The sequence below is a fragment of the Protopterus annectens genome, chromosome 1.part2 (genome assembly GCF_019279795.1).
Source record: "Protopterus annectens isolate FY-2018-M chromosome 1.part2, PAN1.0, whole genome shotgun sequence".
Lineage (NCBI taxonomy): Eukaryota > Metazoa > Chordata > Ceratodontiformes > Protopteridae > Protopterus > Protopterus annectens.
Genome location: NC_056727.1, coordinates 526784334 through 526804140, shown reverse-complemented (window position 1 = coordinate 526804140; position 19807 = coordinate 526784334). Strand labels below are relative to the sequence as shown.

At 38.6% G+C, this 19807-nt stretch overlaps 1 protein-coding gene across 1 annotated transcript in view; it reads right to left on the bottom strand.

The window, feature by feature from the left end:
- Positions 1-19807, bottom strand: part of THUMPD2 (THUMP domain containing 2) — an 898882-nt gene that overhangs the window by 788132 nt on the left and 90943 nt on the right. Inside the window, exon 4 of the mRNA XM_044060164.1 lies at positions 12592-13037. Coding sequence (XP_043916099.1) covers positions 12592-13037 — 446 coding nt within the window. The remainder of the gene's footprint in view (positions 1-12591; positions 13038-19807) is intronic.

The following is a 19807-nucleotide window of genomic DNA, read 5'->3' as shown; positions in this document are numbered from 1 at the left end:
ACTTGGCATCCTCTGATCCAATACTGATGGATTTACTGCACATCAGAAAGTTAAATGGCATCAGAAATACTCAGTCTAGGGATCTAAACCTCTTTTGCAACATCAACAGAATGGTTTGGAGGGACCAATATATCTAGGAGATGATACCACTGCTCTGGAACACACTCCTAATCCACATAAAACAAAGTTCATCCTTGTCTATATTCAAGTGCAACTTGGATCTATGGATGGGAAACAAAAAATTTATCCCAGGACTGCCCTTGTACTACGAATGGACAGAAGCAGCTCCTAAATACTTTACCTCATGCATGGGTCCCCTCAAACTATCTATGGTATAATCCCAGTTATTCTCATTGGGGTATTATATAATTATCTTCCATGGGATGAGTAAGGCCATTCTCCCAAAAGGGATAGGTCAATTTGAGCACAAAAAAGAAAACTGTCTTGGCTTATAATGGCCCGCAAGGGGAACTAGCCTAGTACTTCCTATGAACCTATAAATGGAATTAAAATTCTATCTCCTAGAGTCAGATTCAAGGTTTATAGGTTTGGATGAATTAGGCAGCCCTCATTCTGTGTGAATAAGTCCATCCTGTGAGGTAATGTGATGACTGTTCCAGGTCAAGGGAAAAAGAAAGGGGAAGTGATGCTGTCTGGGCCAAAAGTGAGTCACCAGAAAGATTTCTGGCTTTCCCATCTTGATTTTTGAAAAGGATTTAGGAAATTAGAGGAAGTGGGGGTACAAATAAAGGGACTTCCCTTCCTTTCCAAGAAAAAGACATGGAAGTCCATCCACCAAGGAAAAAGACATGGAGTCCATCCACCAAGCCTGAAGACAAGACACTCTGGAATATAACAGCTCAGGCTCCATGTTGTGTGTGGTAGCAAAAAGATCTACTTGGGAAGTACACCACTGACAGACAATGTTCAGAAAGAACTCTCTGTTCAGTGTCCACTCATTATGATCTATTCTGGATCTGCTCAAAACATCTACCACAGTGTTCTTTACTAATGGAATGTACACACCTTGAAAGTAAATGTGTTGACCTGCTGTGTCCCATGCAATCAAAGCTAGACTGCAGAGGCAGCAGGACTTAGTGCCTCTGTGTTTGTTTATGTACCATATTAAATGTAATGTTGTCTGGGTAGATCCATCGAGTCCAGAGGGAACTCAAGGATTGAAGAGCTGGAATAAGGACTTTCATTTCATTTATGTTTATGTGGACACTTCCAAATCCCTGGACTCTGATACCCTTAGAGCAAGTTCTCCATGTCAGATCTGAAGCACCCATGTATAGCTCCTGGCAAGGGGAAGGAAACAGAAAGGGCACTCTTGGGTTGAGTGAAATCTGGTTGACTCACCAAAGAAATTCTTTCTTGATGAAGAAAGGAGGAAATGGGAAGGTCAATGGGTAGCAGTAATGGGCTCAAACTAACGAGGTACCAAACTTATTTATGTGGAGTCTGGCATAAGATGATGCTTCTTTCACGGGAAAACTTAGCAGAAAAAGTCAGTAAAACAGGAAAGTAGTAAAAAAAGTAACCTTGTTCCTCACAAAAAAAAAAAAAACACAGTAGAGAGCACATTAAACACTTTCCCAGTCTGGAAAAGTAAAATAAATATAGTTTCTCCACAGAAAAAGTAGGTTTAAACAACTTTTAACAACCTTTTTTTTTTTTTACAGCAAAAGTTAAAAAAAAATGTGCTCTCTCGTTTGAAATACATCAAAGCCACAAGAAAGTAAGTTGCCTTCCAAAAAATGTAGATTAAACAACTTTAAAATTAATGTACAGTTTTTCCCTGAACGGAACTTATCTGACAATTAATGGAAGTGTTAGCCGACCATCACTCCTACAAATCCCACAGAAGAGAGCTCATTTTAGCAGCAGGAAAGCTCTAAAAGGCCTGACACCTAAACCTTTCTTTTTATCCGTTCAGCTTGAGTGAACTAACAGCTTGGGAATTAAGAAGGTGCCCTGATGCTTTGGAAGCTGGCCGGTTGTTATATATTATGTGGGATGCAACCCATATAGCTTAGGGTACTGCAGCTGTGATCAATATAAACAACATCTGATAATGTGATCCAAACACACAAAACCTTAAAAAAGCATTAAACTTGGATGAATAGGAATGTGATGATATGCATCTTTTAAATGTAAGGTTAACTAAAAAAAACACAAATGATGCAGAATGATAACAGATTGTGAGGTGCAAGCATTTTGAACTTGGGCACTATCACAAACTGATTCAGGAAAGAAAGAAAGATACAGAGCTGGTCTCCAGGAATTCTATTTTTTAACAACAACATGTTACTGAATAAAATCCTTCCCCAAATGGGAAGAAGTAACAGCTTCTATTACCCCTTGAGACAGCATATGATGTAAGACAGGAGGGGTGAGAAGGGTTTGACATGGCAGATTAGGAAGAATCTCCTCAGATGGAGGAATATCCTCCCACTGCCATTTTTAACTTCGCAACCCATTTGCCTGTTGCCAAAGAGAAATGGAGAGTCAGACTTTCTGGAAAATGTAAGGGACTACTAGGTTGTGGGAGGGGCAAGGTCCCTTCTATACTCATTCTGCCTCATTTGAATGTCCTTTGTTCTGTGGAGCTCCTGCTTTCTTTTTGGAACCTCCCTCCCAGTGCTTTTTAAATGTCTGTTTACCAGCATTATGCTGAGACTGTTTATTTTGTTTCTTGCCAAAAGTGGAAGCGGAAGCAAAAAATCTCTTAGTGTCTAGGAAAGGAGGCCTGAAAAATCAGAGAAATTCCCTGAATAAGCTTATTCCTCTCATCACATGCTTTGATACCCTCTAATGCAGTGAGTCCAAAAACTAAATCTCTACACAAAGAAGAATCCAAAATTTAATTTTTTACATCTTCTGGGAGATTCTGAGAATGCAGCCAAGCAAACCTCCTCAAAAACAGTATCAGTAGCAACAGTCCTGGAAGCAGTGTCCACAGTCATAAACACACTTCAAACAATGAGATCTGACCTGAGAAACAGAATAAACTAGACTATACAAAGCAGATTTTCCTCACCAGAGGAAACTGCAGCTAATACATTCACCACACTTTCACAATTAGTACAAACATTAACATGTGAGCCTGACAATTCAGAATTCTAAAACAAATCAAAGTTGCAGACATACACACTTTTTCCCCCAAATTATATACAACTTCTCCATCCTTCTCTGAAGGAGAAGGGTTAGAATTAACACAAAGCTTGGCAGAAGCTGGGTCAGGTGATTAGTGTATAAAATTTGAAAGACTGACGATCTTTGTACATTCCACCTACTTTGTTATGGACAGCAGGTTGGCTGACTGGGAAACCACAAGCTGTGGCAAACACATCCCCCAATGCTGACAGCACTGGGAGGCTATCTGTGGTAAGACAGCAGGGTTTTAGTTTACGTAATAGTTTTTTTTATAATGGAAGTGTGTATGGGTTAAAGGGTGAAAGTGGAGGAGTACTTGGTATTGTTAGTGGGAGAAACTGGTGCAGATAGAGTCAATGGAGAGCAGCAGTTTGTACTAGAAGTAGAAATGAGGAAATTTAGGGTGGCTGAGTGGGATGTTTGAGTGGAGTGTGTATTTAAGCTGGCTATGGATTCTATAAAGCATTAGCTGAATTTGTTTGATGTTTGAGTGGGGGAAGTTTGTAGCAGGGATTTGGGTTTTTCTTTGTGACAGGATAGAACAGTGAATTGACTAAAGACCAATTTTTTAGGATCATATTTATTGTTGGTTTATAGGAGAGTGTAATATTCTTTTTTGTCCTTGACTATTTGTTTTTTGACCTGATTAAGGAATTACATGAACCTCTGCATATTCATATTAGATTTAGTTTTCAGGGATTCAAGCCAAGCTTTGTTCCGCATCTTCATATTTATATGTTTTTATAAGGTTTCTGGAACAATAAGAGATTTTAACAGCTCCAGTCGCTTATATGTCCCTCAGTTGTGGTGATCCTAGAAATAGCCCTCTTCCATTCAAAACCCCTACTTAGCTGAAATTTCTACCCATTGGGAGTATCCCCAAATCAGCAAGTTTGGAATTTCCCACCTCAACGTCTGTACTGAGACGAGAGCCGCAGGCAGTCTCTCCAGCATTACCTGAAGTACATACACAATGGACAAAAAGAGACAAAGCCCCTCGTCCATATGACACCCCTGTGTAAACTTCCACCCATCTATACAGTATTCTCATACCAGCAAATACTGAATTTCCTATCTCAGTGTCTGTGCTAATACTACAGCCAAAGACATCCTCCAGTATTACCTGAAGTACATATGCACAGGATAAAAAATAGACAAGCAAAGTGTATTGCTATAACAACCAACACAAAACGACCAGTGAAAAACAGCTCTACTTTCCAAATGCACTTTTAATCGCTATAACAACCAACACAAAAGCAAAGTGTATTTTTATAGTTTTAATACTTGAAATGTTAATTTACTGCCAACTTCTGTTTGGGTAATTCTATGTAAAGGTCGCAGCACACTGCAGTACGCTGCAAATTGTCAGGTAACAGAAAGGATGAGCAATTAAGAATCCTGTATATAGGAATAGGCAATATGCCATTACACAAGGTAACTACCCCCACCCTTCCCTCTACCAACTCAGCTACAACTATCTAAGCCTTCAGTGAATCTGATGAGCATTCCTGCACACACAGGAATACCCCTACAGTTTAATTGACAATTAAGATAAAATATGAACTGTCTGGTAACAATACAAAAAATTGAGGCTAGGTGGATAATCAAGCTAGCGGCTGATAAAGGTCATGGTCTCAATGATAAGTTATCATTGAAACCATTTTTATTAGATAGGCCATTTAAGCATTAATATATTTATATGCTTTTATAAGTGTCTTTATGTGTATTTCTAATAATAATTAATATGTCTTTTTGACCCTCTTGTATTTTTAATGGAAGTGGTGTAATTTCATCTGAAAGACATGTGACATGAAAATGATGTTTTATTGGTGTATTACATATATTTAAGTGATTTGAATTTTCTTTATTCTGTTAAAGTCTGATGAAGCGTTCTAAGTGACGTGAAAGCGCTTACTTATTCGAATAAAAGGATTTTATTTTCTACGTTTGTTTGTCTGGTTTGCTTCGATAGTTGTGGCGTATCTACCTCTCTTTTTTGGACTGTTTCTTGCTTTTTGTGAGGTGATACCTTACCCTGTACTTGTTCTTCACTTGTGTGTCTGGTAAAGCTAACTAAATTATCAAACAAGTAGAAAATATACATGTTTGTGTCCCTCTTACCTTTCCAGTTTTTACAGATTGCTTTCCCTGGAAGTTTTGGACAACGCCAAGGGTGGGCACAGCTCCATTCCCTTTCCTACCCCTAATTCCCATACACCCCACCTTTTCCCTACATTTCTACCACCCTTTCTCTGCTCCCTCTAACAATTTACCCAATAATACGAATCCTAAACCCTGGAAGTTTTGTACAACACCAAGGATGGGCACAGCTCCATTCCCTTTCCTACCCCTAATTCCCATACACCCCACCTTTTCTCTACATTTCTACCACCCTTTCTCTGCTCCCTCTAACAATTTATCCAATAATACGAATCCTAAACCCTACTCCCACTACCTAAGCTAAATTCCCCTCAATCAGTTTCATCCATCTCCTTATCTCCTACAATTAACACTCAACCTATATATATGTGTATATATATATATATATATATATATATATATATATATATATATATATATTCCAAACTCAAGCATCCCCTAATAAGCACTACTTTACAACAAATAACAGTAGTCCCTCACTGCTCTCCCCTAAACAACTACTCTGCCAATTCCACCCTATATTCTACACCCATTGCCTGTAATACTCAACTCCATTGTACACAACACTCTCTTCCAATATGTCCCACCTACAATACTAATGCTTCCCTCCCTTTCTCTTCTAACCCACATGAAATTCATCCTCAGTCACATCAATCTAAGCCTTTTTCTGCCACCACAATCAAACCACCACATTCCAGTGCTATATATGTATCATACAATCACCCCATCAGACTCCCCCACCATACCCCACCTAAGTTATGTTTTTCCACAAATACAAAATACTATCTCTACAAACTCCAAAACTAAAAAGAAAAAAAAAACACACTAAAAATTAACTGCCCTAAATTATATTCAAAATCCACTAGAAATAAGTATAGATGGGGACATTCACCCCAATCCAGGACCAAATACAACTCCAACTAAAATCACAACACTTTCCCGATGACAGAGTTCGGCTAAAAACATCCTCACTGCAGATCTTTCCCACAAATCATTGAAGCATTTGGAATAAAATAACAAAATTCCATGCACAGGTAACCAAATACTCCCCATACATACACACTCATCATTACAGAAACACAGCTAAAACTGAGTATGAAAGGCAAATAAATACTTCCACCTGGCTTCAATATCTTAAGAGTATACAGACAACTTAAAAAATATCCTACAGAAAAGCCTCACTGAGACCAATGACTGGTGTTGAAACCATGGCCTTAAGCTTAATGCCAAAAAATGCGTCGTCATCCCATTTGGGAAAAACTTAGTTCCTACTAATTACCACATTGATGGGAGCCCACTGAACACTGAAGGTGTTATAAGAGATCTGGGGACACAGGTTGACAGCAACCTCTCCTTCGACCACCACATTGCCACTGTGGTCAGAAAGTCCTTCTATGTGGTATATCTCATTACCAAGGGTTTTGCATCCAGGAAGAAAGAGGTCATCCTCTCTCTCTCTCTACTCTTCCCTCATTAGGCCAGTCATCGAGTATAATGCCCCATTTGGCATGTAGCTCACTAGACACATGCAACAGCTGGAAAGGCCACAAAAGTACCTCATGAAGAGGATCCTACGCCTTAAATACATGTCTACACAGACCGACTAAAAAAAAAAATTCTAGCTATTCTCTGTCTCATATCGTCTACTAAGAGGCGATCTCTGCTTGACTTACAAAGCCATGTCTGACCCAGCTCTGTTAGAAATGCTACATCTAAAGAAATCCTAATCCCTCCACACCACACGCTCCACAGACCTCAACCTCATTACCACAATTAACAGAACATGCTGGACGGACAGGTTCATAACCCAGAGACTCCCCATGCTCTGGAATAGACTTCTCATACATGTCAAGCAGAGCACCTCAGTGGCCCTCTTCAAGAGAAACCTTGATAGCTGGATGGGAAATAGGAAGTTCATGCCAGGGATCACTCTAGTGGCTCTACTTGATAGAGGCACTGAGAACCAACATCGGGCAGCACGATGCCAGAGCACTTCTATGGGCTAGGCTTGTAAAGACTCCAGGGCCATTAGCCTAGTACACACCTATGAACATAAGTAGGAGGCGTGGCTGCCATATAAAACAAAAAAAAAAATGTGCAGCTCACCCTCTCACCCCCCCACATTTAACAAATCAGAAAATCAGCACTCTTCTCATACTAAACCACAACAGGCATCTATACCCCCATGAAAACAACATCAGCACTACCATTTTCTTTCCTTTGCCACTTATAATATCCCTCATGAAAAAATGGTAACACAGGACATTAACTGACTCTGTATTAACTGTGACTCTCCTCAGAATGCCATAAATATTACGGCTTCATTCAATTAATTGCCTCTCCTACTTAGTACATTAAAAATCCTGAAAAAGGATCAATAATTGACTGGGTACTCTCTTCCTCCCCTTATAACATATTCTCCTCAGGCTCTTTCCAATGTATTAAGTGACTACCTCCCTACCATTTTTTTCAAAAAGATATGGTTATCAACAATTTCCATCTCTGTAACTGGCAACATCTACAGGATTTTCCTCTTGATGATGCTATTACATATTTTACTAGGAGTTTTTCAACAACATAAGCAACCTGAAACCTGACCCCTCCGAATAAAATTTGTAAATGACATACCAGCCCCTGGCTGAATAAATGTACAAAACAATAAAACAAAGCCTGACATAATGGTGGGACAAAGGCCCAAAAACAGGGGCACATTTTAAATATTGCCTTATAAACTTAAAAAAAAATTGCTAAAATAATGGGATCTGTGTTAGCATGCATTTTCTGAAGGACACAAAGTCTGAAACTGAAATGAATGTCATTATTTAGTGACTTTAATCCTTAGATCATCCCAGTGATTTGTTAAGAAAAAAAAAAAAAATTATGAGGAACAGACCAAAAATATGAGGTAAAAATCTGGACATTCTGTGAACATCTGTACAGTTGAGAGGCATGGCCATTGCATAGAAGAAGAAAGCCCTGACTATAACCCAAACAACCAAGTTCAATTAGCAGCTTAGGCATTTGATGGAGTTGGCAGGGAGGATGGGTTATTCCTATCTTGGGAGGAAAGATCATGCTGAAATCTCTCTCCTGTCGAATGTTGGCAGAGGCTACTGCTCAGGAAAGTGGAAGTTGTACTTCAGGTTGGAGGGGCGGGATAAATGTTCAGTTTCTGATGAAGTCCTGATGACAAAATCACTTAATCTTTTAATAAACTACTAGACTTTACTAGTTTGGCTCCCTCTGTGTGTCGCTCATCTGTGCTAGCACCTGGTCACCTGTTTTATTGGTACAGTTTGTATTTAAATGAGCTGCTCCTACACAATAGTAGCACTCCTTGTGGACATCTGAGCTAGGGATTTTGTGCCCACAAGAAGTGCATTTTTAAAGCCAGTTGGTTTGTCGGCTATGACAGTACAAAAGAAAAGAGAAAAATAAGAACAGGATTTTTTTTAAGAAAATTGTCAACAATGGTAATTAAGACTTACCCTGTTAAAAAGGGTAGGAGGGATAGGAAAAAATTACAGAAAAGACAAATTATCAGCAATGGTAACTTTAAGAAATTACTATAAAAACAGTGTAAAGACTCCTGAAGCAGAAAAAAACAAAGACTAAGAGGGAGCACTATAAAGAAGAAAGAAAATCTAAATAAACAAGTTAAACTTTTCTACTTACAAAAAGCTTGAAAAAGTACAAATAATGCTGTGTCCCTCCGGAAATCAGTAGGGCACTCTGGTTCTAAAACATTCCCATGACCCGTCTTGGACTCCCGTTGATTGGCTGCTTGCTGCAGCAGCAAGCAGCCAATCAACACGTAGAGTTAGTAGTAAAAGCCCTGCAAAGCCCGCGAAAATTTAAGAATATAAAGCGGTGCTTCAGCATTACCTTTTACTTTTGTAGTACAAAGGGTGCTGCTTAAGATCTGAAATTCTTGCTTGGAGCCTTGGACATCGTCTTCAGTGGATTGCCTGCTGCCTGGAAGCCCTGCCTGGAAGCCCTGCCTGCCTGGAAGCCCTGCCTGGAAGCCCTGCCTGCCTGGAAGCCCTGCCTGCTTGGAAGCCCTGCCTGGAAGCCCTGCCTGCTTGGAAGCCCTGCCTGCCTGGAAGCCCTGCCTGCTGCCTGGAAGCCCTGCCTGGAAGCCCTGCTGCCTGGAAGGATTGCCTTAGCCCTGCTGCTTGCCTTGCTTGCTGGAGGAGAAGTGCTGTGGACTGGGTGGTGGTGTGTTCCCCTGCTTGCTGGCCCTTTAGCTGCCTGTTCTGTTCTGCTGCTGAGAGCTTGTTTTAGTAGCCCTGCTGCTGATTTTTCTGGAGGTAAGTGGATTTTTTTTTAATGGATTCTTTGGAATTAAGGTAGATTTTCAAAGATTAGTGTGAGGAATGAATATTGCCAGCACAGCTACTAGTGAATTTTTAAATATTAAATTTATATTAATTCACTAGCTGTGCTGGCACTATCTCATTCATTGATGGTGACAAGATGTGTGTAACTATCTAGATGTTCAACATGTGGTGATTAACTAGAACAGTTTCTAATCTGGTTTTGGACTTGGTTGCAGTGAATGTATAATGACTTCATGATTTGTATAAGATGCTTGGACTGTAGATCTGTCTTTCTAGTCTGTCATCACTGTGATTATGCTGAAGGGTGGAGTAAAGGGGTGTGGCTATTAAAAGGAATGGGTGTGGCTTGATTGTGCATGGGGCGGGGCTTGTTTGTCAGGAAATGGCACAGTAGAAAGGTGGCAACCCTAATGCTGTGAGAGGAGGACCCTATGTCAAAGCATGATGGCAGCAAATGAGATCTGTGGTACTGGGGATGGACTAGGGGATTATGGGTAGAGGGAGGAGCTCGAGAGTTGGTTCCAAAGTCTGAAGTATGCGGCTGAGTCAGATCTGAGGATATGATCTGTAACCCATTCGTTGAGGAAGAATGAAAAGGACATCAGTATTACATTTTTTACCAATTTTATATGATGAAACACTTGCAGGGAAAGCAGAAACAATGAGAGAAGTGAGAATACAGTATAGATGCCCTGTGTATGAAATATATCATTAGTTTTAACTGGTCCAACAATGAGTGGAATCACAACCTGTGTAAAGTGGTCAGAAACAGATCCCTATTTGCTGTCAAAAAGAGTGTGTATTTGAAGGAAGCATTAAAGAGAAAAGAGACACTCTACAATTACCAGAGACATCAACAGAACTTTTAAAGGGGGGTTTCAGCAGGCAGTCCAGACTTAAAAATTATGGACCTTCCCTTTTTTTTTCCATATAAGAACAAGTCATTTGGAGCTAAGATCAGATACAACTGTAGTGCCAAAAAGGTTGTATATTTGGCCACCTGTCTTGGCTGCAGCAGGTTCTACACTAGAAAAATAATGCAGAAGCTGTCATAGTGAGAGTATGAATACGATTATGCCGTCAAAAAAAAAAAACAATAATACAAACAATGCTCTATACAAACATTCTATAATTTGTGATAAATATAAAATTTTTTTGTAACTGATCAAGTTATTATGGATATTCATGATACTATAAGTCTGCTTGAGAAAAGAAATATGAATGGCAGGTAAAATGAAATGCTGCTCTCTCCACAAGGATCTAATGATTTTAATCAGCTTGAGAAGTTTACTAAAATTGAAAACACCACTGCAATATATATACATATATATATATATATATATATATATATATATATATATATATATACACACACACACACACACACACACTGGCTATTACCATATTTCATATGACATTTTTATTTTGATGAAGTCTTTAGCAGAAGTAACATGAAAACACTTAAATAATAGGTCTGTAATTGGAATACCTCTGTTTTGTGGTATTTTTATTTTGGTTAAAACTGTTCAAATATAAATCCTATTGAACATAATTAGAAAAGGCAGCACTTTACAGAACTTTGCAGAGGACAAGACTCCTACTACATAGGGTTACCACCTGTCCCACTTTGCGAGGGACAGTCCCTCTTTGGGAAGTTGTGTCCTGACAAAAAATAATAAAAATGGCAAATGTCCTGAGATTGTAGGGCATAAGTATGTCCCATATTTTATGTAATCGTTGCATAAAATAGTTATTTCTGCATCTAAAATACCTAAATGTTACAAGAAACAGAATAAGCAACTAAACTGCTACAAGAATAAGCTTCTATTTAGGCAGACAAGTTAAGTTCTATCCTTTGTACTGACCATGGGTATGTGTTGGCCTGTAAAATCTGATGTGTGTCCCGAAAATGTCCCACTTTGGCCATTTGAAAAGGTGGCAACCCTACTACTACACCTTCATCAAAGAGCTATATGCCCCTGACACAACCCCACTATATTACTCTGTGGTCAGAGGTCACACTCTCTCAGAAAAAGAGTAATACTTGAATATTATGTAAAACACAGTATTCTGCATGCCCACAAGAGCCAACACTTCAAAGTTAGAATACACTAGTAGGTGTTATGCAAGCAGAGCCCTACACACATGTATAAAATGAACTTTATTTTATTACATCTTTAGCTGAACCTTAAACATTCCACTACATAACATTTTTCTAGGTGCTTTTTGTCTCAGTGTCACCTGGCCATCAAACCTCCCTCAAATAGATTATACTCATATGATCCCCCATAGAAAGGCATTGCCAGTTACAGTATGGAAGTGATAGCTATCCAGAGGGGTCATTATACAGGTAACTCTGATGGGTGTTTGCTCCCTTGCCAGCACCCTGGCAACAGGGTGTTTCTATGACTTAATAACACACCCTGTGAAAAGAGGGATAGGCTACATGCATCAATTTGGAGACCCACAATGCCTTCTGCCTGCAAGTGCACATTCCCATATACATACTAAGGGGTGTATTGGTAAGCTGAAAGGATTAAAACCATGATATTGTCCTTCCTTTGAATGACTGTGGTTGAACAACTCCTGCTCACCCTGCCATTAGCCCCACCCCCCACCCCCAGATGGGCAAACTTCACAGGTCTTTGAAGCACCCGAGAAACTAAACAAATTTCAGTTATCTAAATCCTAGTGAGAACTTCATCTCTCTGCTCCACTGGAGCTGGCTCTCTGTACAGCTTTACAAATGCTACTTCTACAAAACATTTCATTTATAAATTATTTTCACTTAATCAAAATTCCAAAGCTATATTCCATTAACAGTTTTATTTGAGCATTTATTGATTCTTTTCCTCTGATATTATGGGTTGAAAAATGGAAATACCTCCTATTATAATTATCACTGAATATCTGATAAAGTATAAAAAAATACCTGTGCTGTAAATCTTTTTGCAATCTCGCCACTGTTTCGACATGAAACCCTGAACTGTACAGTCTGCTTTGTACTTAAAAAATCCAAGGACTGTTTTTCATCTTGAAGTTTTCCTGTTGCTGAAACATCAGTAGTATACTGGCCACAGTTTCCTCCCCTTTCTACAATTGATTTTGAAACAATATTTTCACTGGAGTCCTGAAGCTGGGACTTATCAGGAGCTACAGACAGAATATCATCTACTGTCTGACCTTGTTTAGTTCTTTTACATAAAGGTACAGCATTTTCCATTCTGACTAGCTTCCGCTTTGTACATTCTGAGCGTTTATGTGGTGCAACTTCATATTCTGTTATGTGTTTGTTAATATTCTGCCAAATGGAGACGGTCTTCAACCATGTGGAAGGCTCACCAATCACATATTTTTGAATGTCATTCAGTCCTTTTCCTGCATGAAAGTGCAAAGTTATACAGTAAATCAACAGCAAACTATTTTTAAATTAAAACATTACTTCTAAAATTGAGTTTACCTAACTCAGTGCAGCATTATAACATTTAAAAACTATAGCAAATATATTTAATATACCAGTAGTGAATGTCTGATCTCCTTATGGTGTCTGTTTTCATGGAGAGTAATCATATAACTGTTTAAGATTTCATACCTATTTCTGAATAAACGGGATCCTGGAAAAAAATGCATCTTTCAAAAATGAGAACATTGTTAGCTTAAGATAACCACTACAAAACGCAAAACCATTTAGAACATTAAAAACACTTGAGAGGAAATGAACTAAAACTGGGATTCAAAGAGGCTATCTACTACCCTACCAAAATGTTTGCACTGAGGAGTTGAAGCATCGCTGTGGGTTGCCTCCCTGGTCTAGTTAGCGTTGCCACCCCTCCGTTTTTTTTCCGGAGTGTCCGGAAATCAATAGGGCACTCCGGTTCTCGTTCTGGGAGTCCGGAAATAATAATAAGTCGTACGACGTTAGTGCGTCTGTACGACAAAAAAAAAAAAAAAAATGACATTGCCGTCTAGGACTCTTGGTTGATTGGCTGCTTGCTGCAGAAGAGGCTCATGCAGCAAGCAGCCAATCAACACTTAGATTTGCGAGTCAAATCCCCGCAAAGCCCGCGAAAATTAGGGGATAAAAAGCGGTGCTCCAGCTATACTTTACCTTTTACTGTCTCTACTCTAAAAGGTCGGTACTTAAGGTCTGAAATTTCTTGCTGGTTCGGCTGTTTGCTAGTTCGGGACGTCTTCGGTGGATTGCCTGGTATGGCTGTGTCCTTGTGTGCTGGTTTCTTTTGCTGTTGCTGCCTGGAGCTTGGAAGGATTGCCCTAGCCGTGCTGGTTTCTTTTGCTGTTGCTGCCTGGAGCTTGGAGGAAGGATTGCCCTAGCTGTGCTGGTTTCTTTTGCTGTTGCTGCCTGGAGCCTGGAGGAAGGATTGCCCTAGCCCTGCTGCTTGCCTTGCTTGCTGGAGTCTTGCCCTGGAGTAGTGCTGTGGACTGGCCAACTGGGTGGTGTTGTGTTCCCCTGCCTGCCTGCTGCTTGCTGGCCCTTTGTTAGCTGCCTGTTCTGCTCTGGCTGAGAGCTTGTTTAAGGAGCCCTGCTGCTGCTTTTTCTGGAGGTAAGTGGAATTTTTTTAATGGATGAATTCTTTGGAATTAAGGTAGATTTTCAAAGATTAGTGTGACAAGGGGAATGAAATACTGCCAGCACAGCTACTAGTGAATTTTTTAAATATTAAATTTATATTAATTCACTAGCTGTGCTGGCACTATCTCATTCATTGATGGTGACAAGATGTGTGTGTAACTGTATGTAGATGTTCAACATGTTGTGGTGATTATTAACTAGAACAATCTCTAGTTTGTAATCACCACATCTACCTTATTCTTTATCTGTAGTTTCTAGGATACTGTCTACAGAGATATATAGGAAGGGTTTGTTTGGCTGTTTTTAACTGCAGTTAGTGTAACTATTTTTCATGTGGGTGCACTTTGATTTATTATTTTTCATGTGGGTGCACTTTGATTTATTATTTTTCATGTGGGTGCACTTTGATTTATTATTTTTCATGTGGGTGCACTTTGGTTTATTATTTTTCATGTGGGTGCACTTTGGTTTATTATTTTTCATGTGGGTGCACTTTGGTTTATTATTTTTCATGTGGGTGCACTTTGATTTATTTTTCATGTGGGTGCACTTTGATTTATTTTTCATTTGGGTGCACTTTGATAGTGAATGTATACTGACGGAGTTATATAGGGTTCTTGCTATGATTGTAGAACTATCATTTCTCTAGTTTGTCATCACTGTTATGTTTACCTTGATCTGCATTTTCTATACCAAGGCTGTTTTTACTGCAATGTTTTTAGTCTTTCATCTGGTTTTGGACTTGGTTACAGTGAATATATAATGACTACATGATTTGTATAAGATGCTTGGACTGCAGAACTGTCTTTTCGAGTCTGTCATCACTGTGATGTTTACCTTGACCTGTGTTTCTTCCTAGGGTGTCTATGTCTAGGGTGTACAGTCTTCAAATTATAGTGAGGCTTAAATGTAGCTTTTTGTATAGCTTGTCATCACTGTTTACCTTTATCTGTGTTTTCTAGGGTATACCGTCTATACCAAAGCTTATTTCGTTTGATGTTACAGTGAATATATAATGACTACATGATTTGTATTGGATGCTTGTGCTGAAGGGTGCTAGAGTAAAGGGGCGTGGCTATTAAAGGGAATGGGTGTGGCTTGATTGTGCATGGGGCGGGGCTTTTGTCAGGAAAAGGCACAGTAGAAAGGTGGCAACCCTAGGTCTAGCTCAAATGCTAATAAAGTATTCCAAGGAGCAATGTATGGTAATTAGCCATGTATTCTTCCCTGGAAATGCCTGGGGGTAAATACTTTACACAGCTGAGCGATTCAAAGAACCACTTGGCTGCATAAATACTTACTGCTAACAAGTGATTAACTCAGCCAAAATCTCACATTCACTGATTACTTTCAATGGGTGAGATCACGTTACAGGAAAGTATTAGGGAGTTTAGATGACAGGTAGTATAGAGGTTGTGGTTGTATGCATGTAAGAGTGAACATGGAGGTATAAGTGATGTTAGATGAGAGTGTATGTGTGTGTAAGTATGCATGTGTGTGTCTGCCTGGATGATCGCAGCAGGGGGTTTAGTTAGGGGATAGGTAGGTGTGTGTGTGTGTGTGTGTGTGTGTGTGTGTGTGTGTGTGTGTGTGTGTGTGTGTGTGTGTGAGATCAGGTGGGAGGTTGATAGATAGTGTCAATGTGTGGAGATGTCTGTGAGTGTGATGTATTTGTGTGTGTGGGGGGTGCTGACATACCTCTTAACTACCCCCTAGACTACCAGTAATGGGAGGACACTAGACACCAAGGAAACTTTTCTTCATTTTACTCTTTGGAAGACTGTTAGAACAACACATTCTGCACATAAGATGGATCTGGGGAAACACTAGACACATGGGATTATGTCAACATATTACTCTACGCTACTTACAAAAGTTAATACAGCAACAAGTCTTGCATCCGGATGAAGTTACTGAACAATAAGAAGTATAGAACTCTATTGCCTGGCATTAATGGACTGTAATTGTTCATTACATAAGAGGACTATGCTGAAGACTTCTCAACAAAGCCAGGGGAACACTAGATGGCACCAGAAGTCTTACTCTAATCCACCTAAAACAGGCCTTGCATAGCAATGTGTTTTCTGAAGATGAAGAATTAAACTCTACTGACTGGCATTAATGACCAATTGTAATCATATATTTGTTGTTTTCTCCCTAAAGCTGTGGCAGCAGCTGGGGCTCTAGTAGCTCCTAATATCTGAGTTTTATTTTCCTTTTATCTTGTTTCCTGAATGTTCTTTTAAGAAAATAGGAGGCTTTGCTTTAAACTGAATTGTGCTGGAGAAGGGTGTGTCTACTGCTGGTTCTTCCTGCCTGGCTCTTATATAAGAGAACTACTCTACAAGCAGTCACTGTTTTTTTTCCCTCCCTACTGTGGAAGCATTTGTGGCAGTAGCAGCTCTTAATATTTTAGTTTTATTTTTCCTTTTCTTTTGCACCTGCAGTACAGATTTGCAACATTTTTAGTTAAGTAAATGGTTTGTGGGACTGTTCTTATAATTTTAGTTCAAAAGTGATAAATTATTGACCTTGAGAGGGCAAAGTCAGGAATGCATGTGATGTGACATGCTTCTTAGCTGCAAGGAGTGGTTGTTTTGAAATGTAAAAATGTATTTATTTATCTATTTATTTATTTAGTTAGTTATTATTTATTTGACATTCGTTTGCCCATTTTCAGTGGAGACCCAAGGAGAAAAGCTCCAGTACAATAAAAGCAAAAAATAAATAAATAAAATAAATACTGAGGGGATGGTGACATTATAAACAAAGATGAGATATAAGTTGTTATATAACATGGTAAGTACAGAGAAAATATAAAAAAAATGAAACCTAACAAAGAGATAAGTTGTTACACAGCATGGAAGACCTACAAACTTGAAACATTGAATATTAAATAAGTTGTAACAGAGAATAATATATAAAACTGAAGTACAAGTTGAAGTATCAAACATTTGAGTGGTACAGAGATATCCCAAAGTTGAGAATTCATAAGAGTAAAAGCTGCAAAAAAAGTAAAAATAATTAATACATTTTAAAGATGGGGGAAAGGGTTTATGTAAAACGCCTTTGATTTAGTGTTTTTTTTTGTTTTTATGTATAACAAGTCTTGCCATTATGAAAAAAAAGAAACAATTTGTTCACACCAATAAAATGCACATAAAAGTAGAATCCTGAGAGGCATGTATTTCAGCTTCAAAAAACATCTAGATGTTATTCAAATATAATACTGAGGAGATGAATGTAGATGAAAATATGGCAAGCAGTGTTACTTTAACAAGGGATGTTGCTTCACATAAAATTAAATTGCTAGAAGAAGCTCCGGAGATGTAAGAGTCAGGTATAAAGGTTTAAAAGGCACTAGCAGAAGGTAGAAAAAAAAAATTGGGCACCAATCCTTTGTATGAACAGCAGTCAGTAAGGACTTCCAAAAATACTGAAGTTACTTAATTAGCCATGCTTTCGTAAGAGGAAAATGTTGATGAGCTAGAAGCAGTATGTGCTGCTGACAGCACAAAAGAAACTAGTAGACAAGGAATTCCTTGTATCAAATAAAAAAAAACATCAAAATGGAGATAAAAACAAACACCAGATGTTGTTCAAACTTTCAGTGTGATTACTGTAAGTCTGCAAACAATAAAGGAACATCTATCAAGCTTAGAATTAGCAGTACATTAATTTGCTGCAATGCGGCAATCTAAAAATAAACAACAGCAGCAACTGTATAATTATGCAAAGAACATTAGAACTATAGAAGACAAGATGGTATCAGTGGAATCTGAACAAGGAATCTTAAAATAAAAATTAGAGTCAATGGAGAAGGCGAACTTTACCATTAAGTCAATTACTGGATTATGAGATGTGAGCTAGGCACAGGAAACTGACTGTTACTAGGGTTCTAGGACTGGGAGAAATGTAAGTCAGAACAGATTTTGAATGAGACTGTCAGTAATTTGTTGGACTTACTAACAACTCAAAATCTTTTGAGCATGATAGATTTCACAGAGTGTCATTGACTGCTAATTCTTCCAAATCTAGACCAACAATAGTAAAACTTTTGAAATATGAAGACCAATAGAACATTTTGCCAGGGGCAATATGGAGGAAGATATTAGAGGTATATGGAACCCGAATATCTCTATATGTGGATTTCCCACAGGATGAAGTGAAGAAAGTGAAGTATTTTTCTTCCATAGCACTATCCATGACCCTGAAAAATATTAAGTTGATCTTTGTACATCCAGACAAATTGAAAACAGTAAGGAATAGCTTGCCTATGATTTTCAGTACAGTTATGAATGACAGGACAGAACTAACTTCATTAGGAATACTGTAAAGCTCAGATATGCATGTTACTATGGACTTTTTTCAAGCACACGTCTTTCTTACTGCATCACAAGTGAAGTCACAAGTGAAGTGGCACTGGATTCTATCCTTTAAATTTAGAAGTGCCATTCATTTGAGGTAACTTGTGCTTTTTTCCTTCCTCTTTAAAAATGACATAGTTTAGTATAGCAAGTATAAATGGAAATGGTGCTCATAAGTTTTCAAAATTGTGAAGAGTTGTAAACATTACTGAAAGTAAACTGGAAAATATTTTTGATACAGAAAATCACAATGGCGAGAGCATTAACTGGTGAAAGCTCTGTGACTGAAAACATCTCCCTGACAGAAAATATAATAAAAAGATTCAAATTTGGAGATGCTTGTTAGCTGAGTTTATTCACTAACTGTCAGAAAAAAAACTTTACAGCTTCAAGTTCTTCAAAAGATGTAATTTTCCTGTCAGAATTTCAACTGCTTGGTTAACAGAGAAGAAACTTCAACATGAACCACTCAAGAAATGGTATTCAGGATTCTTGTGTTAAAAAAAGACAGCCAGTCACTAATCTATAGTATGCAGGATGCATTACTTAAAACAGAGAAACTAGACACCAAAATAGAAAGTTTCAAAGAAAAGACCATAAAGAAGATGGGGCATTTAGAAATTCTTATAAAACAAGAAAGTGCACAAATCAGCAGTATGGATGAAGCTTTAAATGATCATGAAGGGAGAAAAACCGAAGGTCAGTCTTCAACTGAATTTATTTTAAAACAAAATAACTGGCTCACAGATAAAGTTAATGGTTTATAAAATAGACTGAGAAGGAATAACATTAGAATTTATGGTATACCTGAAAAGTTTGTGTCTTTCGGCTTTTCCCGGTTAGGGGTCACCACAGCGGAACTCCAGTCCGCTAATGATTGGCAGTAGATTTTTATGTGCCGAGTTGCCAGCCCTGATGCACAACCTTCAACAAAGGTACGCCCATTCACGCATGTCTCCACACAGAAGACGCTCTAGCTGAGAATCGAACAGGACAGCGTCTTACTGTGAGGCAACAACGCTACCGCAGCACCACCACCGCAGTAGGTATACCTGAAAAGTATGAGGAAGAAAATATAATAAACTTCTTAACAACCTGACTACATAAAACATAATCTACATAATCTACCTGAAACATTATCTTTTGGAATTGAAAGGGCACACAGATCCCCAACAGCACATTCAAAGAAG